The 16616-nt window shown below is 26.5% G+C and overlaps 2 protein-coding genes across 2 annotated transcripts; both read left to right on the top strand.

Moving 5' to 3' along the window:
- Positions 1-117: 117 nt before the first annotated feature.
- Positions 118-4780, top strand: LOC122710935 (cysteine sulfinic acid decarboxylase-like). The gene is made up of 6 exons (XM_043929200.1): positions 118-444; positions 1095-1341; positions 1819-2026; positions 2121-2497; positions 3853-4044; positions 4488-4780. Exons 1-6 carry the CDS (start codon positions 173-175, stop codon positions 4659-4661), a joined length of 1470 nt encoding a protein of 489 aa, XP_043785135.1. The 5' UTR covers positions 118-172; the 3' UTR covers positions 4662-4780.
- A 3356-nt stretch (positions 4781-8136) lies between these two features.
- LOC122710936 (elongation of very long chain fatty acids protein 7-like) lies at positions 8137-14467 on the top strand. The gene is made up of 8 exons (XM_043929201.1): positions 8137-8333; positions 8885-8933; positions 9165-9355; positions 9436-9510; positions 9577-9739; positions 10305-10444; positions 13734-13929; positions 14266-14467. Exons 1-7 carry the CDS (start codon positions 8268-8270, stop codon positions 13896-13898), a joined length of 849 nt encoding a protein of 282 aa, XP_043785136.1. The 5' UTR covers positions 8137-8267; the 3' UTR covers positions 13899-13929; positions 14266-14467.
- Positions 14468-16616: the final 2149 nt, after the last annotated feature.

Here is a 16616-nt window from a genome sequence, read left to right as displayed (position 1 = left end):
CCCCGAATACCGCGCTTTTGTTTCCTTGTTAAGAGTAATTGCATAAATTTACTAGGACCTTGTGACCCGCTTATATATGATAGAGGTCAATCGCAAGCGAATCAGTGCGTTTTTCGCTTCAGCGTTGATTTCCCATTTTCGCGACTCTCGCTAACGTGAAGCATTTATTTTAATGTCGGATTGGCAGAGCATACCATGCGTCGAAAGGCACAAAGAATTCCTCGAGAAGATTACTGCGATTTTGATCGATTGCGCCTTCGAAAGTGTATCCCGTGAAAATCCAGTGTTGAGATGGAGGGAACCAAATCATTTGCAAGATATTATAAATTTTAATTTACAAGAGCAGCCCCGTAATCAAGATGATCTTCTAGAGATCGCGGCTAAAGTTTTTAAATACAGCGTTAAAACAGGTCATCCTTACTTTATGAATCAGTTATTTTCTGGGTAAGATATCGATAAGCGCATGAATATAGATATAATTATATGGATAATTACATAATTTGATGAAATACTTATAAAATTCATGATAAAAAGATTTTTTAATTATATTCCTGACTAATACAAAAGTATCAAATCTTATTTGTTTAAAATAGTAATAGATTAATATATAATTTTAAATCTAATTAGAATTTTTCAAGAATAATAGATGATTATATCTTATTTATATTTTATTATGAATTTACTATGATTTGGTTTTACTGTAATTTGAAATTTGAATTGAGATATATAATTGTTATAGATCTGAAATGTTTGTGAGTCAGATCTGAATAAATAAAATTTCTTTTAATTATTTATCTATTTAAACTTTAGTATATTTTAATTTATAAATATGTAATAAATGATTTTTACATATTACATATATGTCCATGATGTTTTTTATTTTTAATATTTACAAGAAAATTCAAAATTAAGTCTAAACATATTATGATTTAATTTGTTCATTGTATTATAATAAAAAATTTAAATTATTTTTTTTGTACATTTAATTATTAACTGGGAATGATTCAGATATTTTGAGAAAAAATTTTTTGTTATTAAAATTTTTTGTTATTAACATATGATATAAACATATTATTTGATCAAAATTTATTTAGATTGGATCCGTACGGTTTAGTTGGACAATGGCTTACCGATGTATTAAATAGTTCAGTATATACTTACGAAGTGGCACCGGTTTTAACATTAATGGAAAATACCGTTATTAAAAAACTGTTAAACATGTTTTACAAGGATGAAAATGGTTCTACGATAGGAGATGGTCTTTTCTGCCCAGGAGGTTCTTTTGCTAATGGTATCGCTATCAACTTGGCACGATATTGGTTTAGAAAAAAAATTCAAGATGTGAGTACTTATATTAATAAATAATTCTGATAATAACTGGAATCAAATAGTTAATATGATAACGAAATCATATTCTAAATGATTTAATGTTGCCTTGCGATAATAATTTATACTTTATTAACCATTGAAAGTGTATCAGTGATCGCAAAATCGTTTGATAAATTAAATAAGAAAAACTGGTTTTTCAACATATGCAATCGTATATTTTATGTTGCTAATTCTTAAAAATTATAATTATGTTATCTTATATAGATTTCTTAATTTATTTTTATAAAATAATGTTTATTAAATACAATTTATTTAAAATTTCTTTTCCAATATATAATAAATAAATATTTTTATCTATTCTTAATTGGATAAAAAATAATGTAAAATAAAATTTCTAAAATTAGCTATTTATGAAAATTTCATGATAATTAATATATTTAATTTAATATTTGTATTTTTTAATAACTTTAATCATATTTTATTTTTTAGGATAAAAATATATCATCTACAAACTTGGTGCTTTTTACATCCGAAGATGCGCATTATTCGATTTTGAAGTGGGGAAACGTTTGTGATATAGAAGTGGTTCTTATAAAAACTGATGAGTATGGCAGGATGGATATTAATGATTTGAAAATTAAGATATTAGAAGAACAAAAAAAAGGAAATTATACATTTTCTACTATCGCCACTGCAGGTTCGTTGAACTATAATTTAATGTAAAAATGATGAATTAAAGGCATAAATTTTTAATAATTTTAATTGTTACTAATAATTTTACTTATTTTTAGGAACAACAGTTCTAGGTGCATTCGATCCTTTGATCGAAATTGCAGATATTTGCGAAGAATTTAACATGTGGTTGCATGTAGATGCAGCTTGGGGAGGTGGTTTGATATTCAGTAGAAAACACAGTGTTCTTTTAAGAGGAATACAAAGAGCAGATTCTATCTTATTTAATGCACACAAATTATTGGCAGTTCCTCAACAATGTTCTTTACTCTTAACTAAACATAAAAGTATTTTTAAGGAGGCACATTCTAAACATGTTCCTTATCTCTTTCAAAAAGACAAATTTTATCCTATAGATTTAGATGTGGGAGATAAGTATTTACAATGTGGACGCAGACCAGATGTATTGAAACTTTGGTTTATGTGGCAGGCTAAGGTAATTTTATGAACAAACTATCTAATTTAATTTGTTTCTGTTTATGTGCAATTATTTGATTTATTTCTGGTAGATAATTTTTTCTGTTTAGAAATGCACTTTTCTTGAGAGTCATGCAAGGTTCCACATACTTTGAGTAAAAGATAAAATCTACTTGCATGATACATAGGTTCTTCCTTCCCTTATTAATCTTTAAGTGTTAACCACTTATGCAAATATGTGGAAAACTAGCCTTCATAGCACTTTTTCCCCTGATCTTCCTTTAATTGTACATCTTGTACTTTATGGTTTAAGCAGGTACTGCGATGCACTCCGTAGAAGATAAGGGTCTGTATGCTATGTTTCAAGTGTTTGCCAGTATACTTATGCATATATTAACTTCCCCTGTTAGGAATAAAGAATGTTCATACTGCATCTATTCAATACATTTTCAAGATCATGAAAGAATCTCCTGAAATGCTCAAGGGGGTCTGCCGATAGCAGTGCTTTTAGACCAGTAACTTTCAAAGTTTCCCTCATTCACACATTTACATATTTTATTATCCCTAGCATATTAAGGAGTTAAATAATAAGCTTTCAAATTTTAATCTTAATATTTGAAAGTGCTAAAAAAATAATATTATAATGAGAATTATAAGAATTTATTTTCTCAGATAATTCTATCAAATTTATATCAAGTTTTAAGATTAAGTAGAATTAAGAAAAATATATTAATATATTACAGCATTAATTTTAAATATTAGTTATTTTATAATTATTTCTGAACGAAATTTATTCTTCTAATTCTTATATCACTGAACACTCATGTCAATAGAGAAACTGATATACACTCCATTTTCTTTCATATTCATTTAAAAATTTGTAGATTACTTTCTTATATTTATTAATAGATTATTAAATCAATAATTGTTAGAAAAATAAATAAATTTATTTAAAAATATTTTATTTCGTTTATTATTTTGATGTATGTAGTTTTTTAAACATATCATTGATATTATGTGAATTGTGATTTAATATTTTATTAAATAAATTATAATAAATATTTCTATTTAATATAAAAATATCAATATAAATATAAATATTGATATATAAAAAATTGATGTATAAAAATTTTTTAACAAAATTTAACTCTTTTATTACGTATACATAAGAAAGGTTTCTTCTTTCGTCGAAATCTAAAAGTATTATTTAAAATGATATTAGTTTCTTAAATAAAATGAACAAAAATTTTTAATTTCTATTTTTTCATTTTATATATCATAATTTATTATCTTAAATATCATTTCTTTAAGAAATTAATTTATTTTTCTTAGAGTTAAATATTGTTCGTGCAACTAAAATTAAATCTTTTTCAGGGCACTTCAGGATTTGAAAAACATATCGATCATTTAATGAAACTATCAGCTCTTTTTAAAGAAGAAGTGGAAAAAAGAGATGGATTTAAATTAGTAACAAATCCATGTTTTATAAATGTTTGCTTTTGGTTCATTCCATCGACTTTAAGGATTCAGAATTCAATTTACGATTATAAGAAAAGATTACACGAGGTGAGTTTAATAAATTATTTATGTTTTAATTATAATATTTATCTATTTAAATATAATAATATCTTTATAAAAAATAAAATATAATATGGAAAATTATTTGTAATATCTTTAATTGGTTTTTTGTTGATGATTTATGTATGATGATTATGTATTGATGATTTATATATGATTTATGATAATGAACTTTAAAATTTAAAAACTTCAGAATTTTTTAGATGAATAATTATTTTTTTATACTGATAACAGATAAATTCGATAATAATAATATAAATTTTTTCTTCATTAATAATTAATAATTACAATTTTAAAATATCTGATGTTGGAAATCATTTATATTAAAAAAAACATTCATTTTTTAAAATTATATTAAATATATAAAATAATAAATTATATTAAAGAGTATATAAAAATATATATTTAATAAAAATTGATTATTTCATTAGGTTGCACCAAAGTTAAAGGAAAAAATGACTAAGAGGGGTAGTTTAATGATCAATTATCAATCACTTCACGAAAAACCGAATTTCTTTCGTTTTGTTATTCAGAATTCAGGAGTGGATACACAAGATATTTTTTATGTTTTCGATGAACTGGAAAATCTCGGAGAATCTATGTGATAATTTACAATATACATAATAATATTGTTATTTGTTAAATTAATCTTTATTTTATTATAGTATAATTTGTAAAAAGTATGACAATATGAAATTCTATTTCCATTCTGTGCTTTTTATAGTATATATCATTATCATAACAAAGAATTTATATATTGTAATCTTTAATTAAAATCTTTTTCTTGAATTTGAAAGAAATTTTTATTACGATATTAAGTTTTATTGAATTCCTTTTGAAAAAATTAATGAATTTCAATCACAAAAATCAATCTGAATTAAGTTAACTAAACATAGAAGTCAGTTAATCTAGGATTCGCTATTAAATTTCCAATATCCAAGTATCAAAAATAAACAAGATACAATAGACATTTAATAACAATTTAGGAACGCTAGGATTATATTTAATTTAATCATAAAAGATGATAAAATCAACAGATTTTAATAATAAATAATAAGTGGTCGACTTTAGTTTCTGAGATATTCATTTTTATTTCATTATTGTATTATATTCTGCTGAAAAAAAAAATAAAATTGAGCAAATATCGAACTCGTCTTGAACAAAAAAAAGAATTTACAAATTTTAAAGCACAAATAGATAAGAAGAACAAATAGTGAGAAAAGGATAAAGATATAGTAAAAATCAGTGCCATCTATAGAGTGTCTGAGATGAAATAAATTTAGACATAGAGAATAAAGAATAAGAGAAAAAAAAATAGGATAAAAATTAACATTAACGCCATCTCTTGAGTATTAAACATATCTCTTTTTAAACAGAATAAGATAGAATAGAAATTGCGCCATTTTTTGAATTAAAATATCTTTTCAAAAATCCTCAAGAGATGGCGCTAGTTTTAGATTCTCACCCTATATTGTACTTCTTTAAAAATATTATTTTCAATACTAAAGAGATGGCGCTGATGATTAAATCTTATTTATCTTTCTCTTATAATTTACTCTCTTTATTTATACTTGTCCTTTAAAATTATATATCAAGAGACAGATATCTGATTAACTTTATTGTCTTCTTTGCCTAATCTATTGATTAAAAATTTTAATAGAGTCTATTCAATTCAATTTTTACATGTTATAAATATATTATTTACACATGTTTACTTAAAAAGTTGATATATAAAAATATTGGTCGATTATTTATTATTATTTATGTTAGATGAAGTAAGGAAAGAACAGAATGGAAGTATGATGAAAATATAATAGTTTATTTCCATCTCATTTCGTCTAACTACATTTATAAAAATATAAATAATGTGCTTCCCTTGAAATTATTCACTAATTTTTATCTGAAATATTAAATGTTAGATCTGTACTTCATCTGTAGTATGAAGTTAATTCGTGAATGTCTTCGTTGTAGAAACCGTGATGTCATGACCTACCGTCTTACTAATCCTCATTCAAGTGACAGCATATAGGGAAGCCCTATGTACATCTATAGTACGTTTGTATTATGTGGAACATAATGACTTGCAATCGCTACTGCGTACAGTTTTTCATTCGAAAACAAAGGAATCCTTTGTTACTTTACGATTAATCTCGTCGAAATGAAACGGTTATATCTGATTTGTAATTTTAAAATAGGATCCATTATCTTCGATGTACAATCATTTCATTTAAAATTAAATACAAATTGTTTCATAGAAAATAATTTATTCGAATGATGTTCTATATTTGATTGAAAATGCTTTTGTGAATCTGTTATGAGAGATAAAATTAGATGAAAGATAAATAAATTAAATTTATTAAATTTTTTTAAATTTATTGAAATTTTTAATAATTGTCATTCAAAAACTTTCGTTTTTATTTGAATTTCTAAAATTACATAATGTAAGTACAATTAATTTATATTATTAGATTATTATATATTTTAATATATAACATTTCGTGGATTAATATATTAATATTAGTATAGATAATTTTAAAAGAGTACCTATACGATGTCACTTTGTCACATTTATTAAATTCACGACAGCTGTTAAATTTTCTTTATTAAATTTTATCAGCATTTAATAAATTTGTAATATTATTAATAAAGATATTCTTTTTAAACGCAAAAAAGTATTCATTTAAAATTATGTAAGATAGTTATGAAAATATAAGATAGATGCGGATGGAATGAAATCGTAATAAAAAATTTCGCATAAATTTATTCACAAATAATATTTTTCATATAATAGCAAAAAGAAACTTTGTAATTTATTTATCATTTTCATCTCCATAAACTCTGTTTCAAATATTGAAACAAAAAAATCGATATTTGTTTCCTTCGAAACAAAAGTTTTAGTGACCTATATTTTTACTAGTCCATTTGTAACGCGTATGAAGCGTATAATTGTTATCGCTTTGCATATTTTAATCAAAAGTCATGGATGTATGTCATGTTAATTGATGCATAGACTCTTCAGTAAAAGTTTAAAAAGTATTCAACGAATAATTGATGCGTATATATAAGCTTATATCTAATATGTATACGCATATATCTAATATCATACATAGATAATTAAATTTAGTTAAAAATTTGTTTTGTTGGTAATTTTATATGTTAATATTAATACAATAAAATGACTTTATTTATTTATTTTTTTTTATTTCGTAAAAATTAATACGTCCATTAAAATAATTCATCTAAATATTTTCATACATAATTTCAAGAAACGAAACAATGTGATAATTTATGTTTTAATTAGTTCTTTGAATTCTTAAATCATTGTTAAATACCATAGGATTTTATTTCAAATATCTCATTGCTAGTATTTGCATTTCATTCATGATATAAACCACGTTAATGAAATGCTTAATATTTAACTACCGGTATCATCGAATGATACTAACAATTCTAGTAAACAATATGAAATGCTTGCATGTATAATTAATTATAAAAACATATCTGATGATCTGATGATAATCGAGGATTTTCGATTGTTGAAGGTCATAAAATTTTGCGATGCCACAGTGACCCATAAATTACAAAATTGAACGAATTCGCGTTACACATAATACGTGGATACCGATAAAAGCCTGCCAAACATACCATGATGAGATGAGAAGAATTAAAATCATTATTATAATATAATATCTCAAAAATAAGGTAATCTGAAACCATAAAATTTATATAAATTTCTTGTTAAACTTTTAGATTTATTAAATATATTCGATATTTTACATTTTTTGACATAGTTGAAATTTTTGAATAATCCAATATTATTATAATCCATAATATTATATTTCAATTTCCTTCAAAATTATTAAATTTATTTACATATACAATAATAATTTTTATTTCAAAATTATATTTTGATATTTAATTTTTCAATAATAAAAATAAAATTAACTGGAAAAGATAACTGGAAACAATCTACATACCGATATTCAAGCAATATTACAATACGCTGTCTTAGACTTGAACGTATTTCTTTATCGTATTAAAATAGGTTATATGAGAAACCCTTTACAGGGAACTGTGCTTGTGTGTTACGTTCCTGTTCCCGAGTCACTGCTAGGGGTGCTTGCCCTGCGGATGAACTTAGACAGTAGGTTGCCGCCACGAAAGACGGTTTTAACGTCAATAGTCACTATTCGAATCGTTCAGTAACCCGAATGTCAGTCGATATCTGCAAACTCGATGGCCAGGATGGGAAGGTTCTTCCAATTCATGTGCCACAGGTATTTTGTTTTTTTTTTTTTGCGTCTCCAAAATTTAATTGACAATTTAAAATTTTCAAAGGAAGTTGGAATTATTGAAATTTAAAGATTATTCCCAGACAAATAACGTGTAATGTATAAATTACATCTAATAAGTATTATTATTTATACATTATAAATAAATATGGAATTAATTATTAATTTTTGTTGAAAAGATAAATTATGTATTTATTTTTTTATTCCTTATCATGATTTCTGAATTATAATTGAATTTTTAAATTTTTATTTAAATTATTTTTTAGTTTTTAACATAGTTATGTGTTAATATGATTTAATATATAATTTTATAATTACTTATGATGCATTATATTTTTTCTTATTAGTACATGGCCTACATTCAACATTGCAACTCTCTTTTCATTTTTTGTTCTTTTATTTTATATTATTTCTATGATATTAATTGTTCTTGAATAAAAATTTACTTATAATTGTAATTTTTAATTTTCACAATTTTTATTTAATTTTGTTAGTATTTGCAAAATCGTATGCAATGTCTATTTTACTGTTTGTAGAACGTGAGTCTCTTGGAAACGTATCGTTACGTCATGGAAAATGCAGCAGGTTAGCCTCTTTTCTTTGACATAAATACCTTTGTATCTATATTAATTATGTACAATATTTTAAATTAATTTTAATTATATTTTTTTTTAATTTAACATTAAACTTTACATTATATCTAATGAAATTTAAAATATTCTTCATAAAATATACATATATTTATAATTTGAACAATAATATTATAATCATATTTTACTTCTATAATATTATCCTATTGATTTTTTTATTTTTTAGATTCCAGAGTAGCAGATTGGATGTTAATGAGTAGTCCATTTCCATTGCTGGGAATTATATTTTTTTATTTGCTCTTTGTTCTTCGTCTTGGCCCATTGTGGATGAAAAATCGAAAACCGTATAGTTTAAACAAAATTATGATTTGTTACAATATTTTTATGTCAACTGCCAGTGGAACTGTATTTTATGGGGTGAGTCATTCACATTAGATCAAATCATCATTTTTTTAAAAATTAACAGTACTTGAAACGATTAATATATTTTTGTTAAGTTGTTAACATCCGCCACAAAATTTTCTCTTGGATGCGAACCTCATATCGTTATGAATGATCCCAAATCTTATCGTGTAAGTACCAAAGGCATTAAAGAAACGAAAATATCGATATTACGAGGATTGTATCGTACTTAATAGATGGCTCGATGGATGTGGAGGCTCTTAATGTTGAAAGTCCTCGAGTTGAGCGACACCATCATCTTCGTTCTAAGGAAAAAATACAACCAAGCATCTTTTCTTCACATTTATCACCACACGTCGACCGTTCTTCTTGCCTGGATAGCATGCAAATTTGTCCCAGGTAAATGTATGCAATAAATTTGATTTCTTTCTTTTCCAAATCTAAATTTAATTGTTAAAAATATTATAAAATTATATTCTATATTTTTATAATCATTTATTATATTACAACTTAAATTTCTTATAATTTTCCAACGATTTCACTTGTATGCTTAAATGAAACTATTTAATTTAAAAATATTTCATTAAGCACAAGAAGATATGTCGAACGAAGCTTTTCATTCTAATCCAAAGCCAACCTACTCTCGTCAACGTGTATCCTCACCAACTTTTAAAACACTTTCGATAAGCATTTTGGAAAAAAACAAAAAAAAAAAAATCCTATATCTCTAAATTAAATTGCCCCGCGATGTATCAAATTTACCTATTACCCCGATACAAAATGGACACGATATATAAAACGGTCAGACCGCGTATTCGAGCGAATTTCCAACAGTCGTAAATAAAATTCCCTTTCTCCCGTTTCCCAAAATCCATTGGCCGTTGCCCAATGTAACTTTGCCCGTTCGTAACTATTCACCATCTCACTTTGAAACGTGTTAAACGGTTCGTTGCGTTATTTACAGGTGGTATGTGGCCGTTCACGATTATGCCAAACTGCATCGTGCACGTGATTATGTACACCTATTATCTGCTCGCCTGCTTGGGCCCAGAAGTGCAAAAGAGGATCGCGCCTTGGAAACAATACATTACGGGTTTACAAATGGTACGTTCCCATTTTCTATCTGGCTCTGCTATCTGCCACGCTGCATACACATTGCCTGGAATGCATATATTGTGTCGGGGGATGGTGTTGTTGGGTGTTGCACCCGGTGAATTGCCGTGCTGGGAGCGTTATTCGCTCATTTCACCGTGCACGGCCTCGTATCGCGTAATCGCAAAATTACATTCCCTGTCCAGCGCCGAATTTTTCCAACGTGAAATTGCTATTGACGCCCGGCCCCGGCCGATCGGTTACTGGGGATCGGTTAAGTAAATTAATCCATGTATAAGCGAATAACGCGTAGAAAATATTCGTTCCGCGCGTCTATTCGGCTGTTCGATCGTTTGCGAAACTGTTTGTGAAATTGACAGAAATGGTGGTGATAGTAGAAGTAAGAATTCATGGACATTATTTTAATGATGTGAGATTAGATTTAAATATGGAGGGAGAAAATTTATTGGTAGTAATTTAATCTATTTAATTTTCGTTTGATTTCATTTAAATGTAATTTCAATAGCAAAATTAATAATCGCATGTGTGATATTATTGAATTTGTTACTACAACTGACTTGATAATATTTTTCAATGTTGATTAGAAAATTTTAAAGATAAAGTACTCGAAAAAAGTGTTAAGGAAGAGAAGATTCGATAAATAATGCAATTCCAATTGCAATTTTTCATCATGATCAACGTTTTGTAAGTATAATTTTTAATTTGTTCATATTATTAATAACAATAAGAAACCTCCTTGAAGATTGATTACTTGTACTTGTTCAAGAGAAAAATAATTATGTTATTTGGTGCAATATTTGCAGAAAAAATGAAATATTGGTTCAAAGATGTATAGCGTGTTTTCGAAAAAGGATTGACCATTCGATGGGGTGATAAAGAATTCAATATGTTCCACGCGAACCAATTTTTACAGTTACAGTGAAATTATTCTTTATGCTTTCACTGGCGTGGCAAGGATCGCGGATGAAATGCGCGCAGTCGTAAAATATAAATGTCAAAAAGGTGTACGGCAGCAACGTTTTTCAGGGATAACGAAGCACCGGAAATAAATCATGTTTCCGGTGAAAAACTTTTTGTTTCATCTCGATCTCAGAACTTATCACATAACTTGTTTAAAGCAATTTAAAACGCGAATAGATCTAATGTTCCTTTTCTAAGATTTTCGAATTGTTAAAGATTAAAATTGCATAATAGATTTTTTGAATCTAGTTATCTATAGCTTTTACATTTGGCTCAGCCGCAAGAATTTAATGCTGTTGTGGAATTCTGTTGTTGAAACAGATTCTTCCATTTCAAATGGTTCACTGATCTTTGCAATAGAATTGTGAATACATTTTCCAAATTCCAAACTGTCTCTATAAATTTATCTAAAAATTTTCATTTCAATGACACCACTGATTTTGTTTCGAGCTTGTTCATGAGTCTTGCTTTTTGATAAGATATTAGATTCAATATAGTATTATTAAATGAATGCATATCTTGAATATTTTTAGAGATTTTTTTAGAAGTCAGAAGATTCATTGTATTCATGTAATTTAAACACAAGAAATTGATGAAGCCTATTTCTGTAAAAATTTCAATTACTTTTTTCTAATTCTAATTTTTTTAGTTTGTATAATATCGAATTTAATAAATTTGATTTGTAATTTAAATTTCAGTTAATTATATTTAGATTAGTTTTTTATCTCATTTTATTATGAATATAAATTATTTTGAATTGTAAAAAAATTATTCAAATTTAACGGTAAAACTCATGAATATAATATTATTAATTATCTCCATTTATTGGCTGATCGTGAAATTTTACTACTTGTATCATCATCATTAGAATGAAGTTATAAAAGTTAAAAAATTTCTAAACATTTTCATTTCAAAACAATATTAAAATAAATCAGATATTGGACGTCCAATGATTGCATTGAAAATTTCATTCGAGTCTCTAAAATTCAGGAATCGCAAGATGAATAAAAAAAGCATTGTTCGAGCATTTTGGAAAACAATGAAATATCGACCACGCCTTCAATCTCCATCGTTAAGAGGTGCAATATGCTTTAGTCGACGAGCACGAAATAAAAATGCATATGAAAACATATATCAGGCATGTATATGGTGTATCAAATTCGTTGGAGAAAAATATTATTAATAAATTTTAATAAATAATCTATAAAAAAATTATAACCATAAATTAATCCAATCACTTACTTAAATAAATATATTTAAATATATTACATATAAATTATAGAAAAATAATATGAATCCAAATTGAAGTTGAATGATATCGTTTAAAGCTTATTTTCCAAATTATAGCCAGACTTTCATCCACATTTCATCTACAAAATTAAATTATTTACAACTTGAAAATTAACAAATATACATACCAACTTTTTTTTTCGTTTCCTTTAAATGTTTTCACGCTCTATGTAGATACTCATATTAAAAACTTTCTCCTTATCTTTTGTATACACCCTATATATGCGTTTTTCGTTTAGCGTGCATATTGGCTCGCATTTGGCTTGCCTAACTCGATAACCGGATTTTCGCGCAGGAGGTTGAAAGGGTCGTAAGTGCCTGATGTGGAATTACACGTGTACCGGCGGTGATTCGATTTGCGTTTCGAATCCCGACAGGAAACAACGAGAAGAGGGGCTAACGCTGGTTTTTAATTAAATTATCCGTCGGTAGGGAACTTTTATTTCTCCGTGAGGTATCTACAGGACGATTTATCGGGTTACGCGGCCGTTTAATTTCGAGTTTCGAACGTTTCACGGCGTAACGAGTGGAAGTCAAGACTTCGACCGAAGAGAATCTCGTCAAGTTAGATTTAGAGGTCCATTTTAAGTAGAACCGCGAAGAGATATTTCATTAAACTCCGTTGTACGTGAATAATATTGTTCGATATCATTACGTCTTGTTATAATTATTCTTTTCGATTTCTTTCTGTGAATTTTTGATCAGACTCAAGATGAACAGATGAACAGATTTTTGATCGAAACTCAATACGTTCGGTTTATTTTAATAATTTTATGAATTAATAATTTTAAAATTTGCATCAAATTATGATTTGTTGAAAGTCATAATTTATTTTGGATGGATTCAATCCTTAATTTCTTGAATCGTAAAGATTATCTTATAATTTAAATACATATTTGAATACATATTAAGTTATTTATTTATTAATATTTATTCGAAAAGTATTCGTGGTATTCTTTTTTTCCTTAAACGAAAGATTTATTTCAATGAAATAATATAAAATGGAAAATATTTTCTTGTATGCTTTCAGGTCCAGTTTATTATTATGATATGTTATACGTTTCAAACTTTGTTGCCTTCGTGTGAACCAAATCGAAAACCGATAGCCTATATTTATATGTCGCAGATCCTTATCATGTTTGGTATGTTTTGCGACTATTACAAGAAATCATATCTCAGAAAAAAGATGAAGTAATAACGATTGAGAGAGAATCAGAAAAGTCGAGGTAAGTAAAACTTATTCAAGTTTTAATAATTTTCAATCGAGTAATAATTATCTTCTATTAAATTAAAACTGATTTACTTTTCATAAAAGAACAAGTTTCGTTATCTATACATTTTATTCTATTATTCTCGAAATAAAATTACATATTATAAAAGATTGGAAGCATATTAAATACAAAATTATAATTATCTAAAAATACATGGTGATTCAATCACATGTGGTTAAAATTTTCTCCATCACATATTTTAATTAATTATTGCTTTAATTTTATATCCATAAATCCATCAATTTTCTGTTCAAATATTATAATAATTGTCTCATTCGTATGCATTAATAGGTGATTTCGGATTACACGTTGTGTAAATGCTACCATGAAAATCCAGTAGACTCCAACCATTGTGACCGCGCGATATGCTTCATCCTGGAGGGCGTATCTCTCTACACAGTGATAATTCCATGAAAAATCGGAATAGAACGATCGTGAATACTTGATAAAACACGGTTGGTGGAACACATTAGAAAGACACGCATCAGGAAACAAGCATGGGGCATGATACAAGGGTAAAATTCGCATATCCGAGTCAGTTCGCATTTTTGCTCGCGGGGATGCTTTTGGTCGATCCTCTATTCTTTTTTTTTTTTATTTTTTTTTATTTTATTTTATTTCTTCGTTTTCCCTTTCTCTCTCTTTCATCAGTGTCCTCTCGAAACGAAACACATATTACATTTCGTTCCGTATAGTATCGATACAGCGGTGGCGCACGCGACACGATCGTGACTGTGATTTTATTAAAATCCAGCAAACAGTGGATCGACGTTAACGTTCGTTTCATAATTTCACGGAATATTTTATTCTTTTAATAATATTCGTTTGTAGTTTTGCAAATTTTCCCTTTTTTTTTTCTTTTATTTCAGAAATATAAAAAGATGGGACATTAACTTCTTGAGGGATGAATTTATTAAAATCGATGAAAAATTATTATTTCTTTCTTTTTTTTTTTAATAACAATTTTTTTTTATATTGCTCATTTGCTATGAATTGATATAAGAATTGTTAATTTTTAAATAATTAAGCTTCTTTGATATGCGATTATTTAATTTTTACACATGAATTTATTATCCCTCAAGCAGTTAAATATTTCGTTCGAATAAATCCACGCGAGATAAACGTTCAAATAAAGAAAATTAATTATGGTTACAGTTATACGCTATGTAAGTTTTGGATTTTACTTATACAACTTATATTTTACACATATATTGGAATAACAAACTGAAATGTTTGTATAATAAAGGTTATTAAATTTAAATATTTCAGTATTGAATTAAATAATAAAATAAAATTTTCTATAGAATAATGAAATAATTTCAGAATATAATGTCATAGAAATGTTTTATCATAGTTTTTATAAATTATTTTTAATTGAATTTAAACAAATTAAGTAATCAAGTATGGAAAGTTAATTATTTTATATTAAAGTACAACTTTGATGAGTAAATAGAAACAATTTACAATTTACAATTCTTGTAAATTGTATTAAATTCCATTAAAAGTTATTCAATTTGGTAAGAAAATATAAAATTTCTTAGGAACAATTTCATGTAAATTGTTTAAATAAATTTTTATTCATTCCTTTTGGGGTAAGAGGAACTTTTCTTAATAGTATAATTTAAATACTTTCCATGTAGATGCCATTAGAAAGTTCAACGGGTAGTCTGTACTTTTAGTCCAGTATCATTAATCAGCTTTTAATAATCCAACTTCATTAATCTTCATTACTAATTGTTCAAACTTCATTAATAATTAATTTGTAAAATATTTCTATATCAGGTTTTAATAATCAAACTTCATTAGTCAAATTTGTAAAATAAAATCCTGTATATTTTTGTTTTACAAATACTTATTTTTTTTACACATTAACTATATTGATACAAGTTCTAATGTCCAATAGATTTTAAAATTGATCTGGAGTTACGATATATCAATCTGAAATATTGATATTCTTTTTAATGATTATTTTGGCTTACGTTTGTTATAATTGCTATAACTTTAATTAATTTCTAATTTCAAAGAGTATACATATATTGTCGACACAAAATCATCCTTCTAAATTAAATTTACTATAAACAATTTTATACGACGTATTTGAAATTATTTATCTTGCCGGACTCAAAAACCAATATAACTTTTTCAACATCACAATATATCTTTTAATGAACATTTTATACGCATCCTATATGAGCTTGCATCCCCTCTTACAGACACGTGTGCCTAAAGGGGTGACATTACAGAAACGTTTTCCTGGCCGACCGAAATTAGCATAGAGGATTATCGTGTCTGTGGCTTAAAGTCGACACGCATGGTTGCACGCCGATAAGAGTTTATTAACGCTGGGTATATTTATCTTGCAATTTCGACCGACGCGAAACCCTTTACCCTCCCCTCAACTTTCCCTCTCAGGATTCAGGAGGTAAGCTGGTTCAAAGAGCTATCTATAATATATGTATGCGTATACAATTTGTTAAAGATGATGAATTTTTTCGATTATAATAATTTAATTTTCTATAATGTTTTGTTCAATGAAGATAATATTGTATGTTAATAATTATTGAGAGGGAATGACTTGAAAATACGAAGAAGAATATTATATCAGACTCAGAGATAACAAAGTGTGTAAAAAACAGAAATAA

Source organism: Apis laboriosa, unplaced genomic scaffold, assembly GCF_014066325.1.
Source record: "Apis laboriosa isolate Shangri-la unplaced genomic scaffold, ASM1406632v1 scaffold167_cov148, whole genome shotgun sequence".
Taxonomy (NCBI): domain Eukaryota; kingdom Metazoa; phylum Arthropoda; class Insecta; order Hymenoptera; family Apidae; genus Apis; species Apis laboriosa.
The sequence above is the reverse complement of the archived record's forward strand: the minus strand, read 5'-3'. Positions and strand labels throughout refer to the sequence as shown.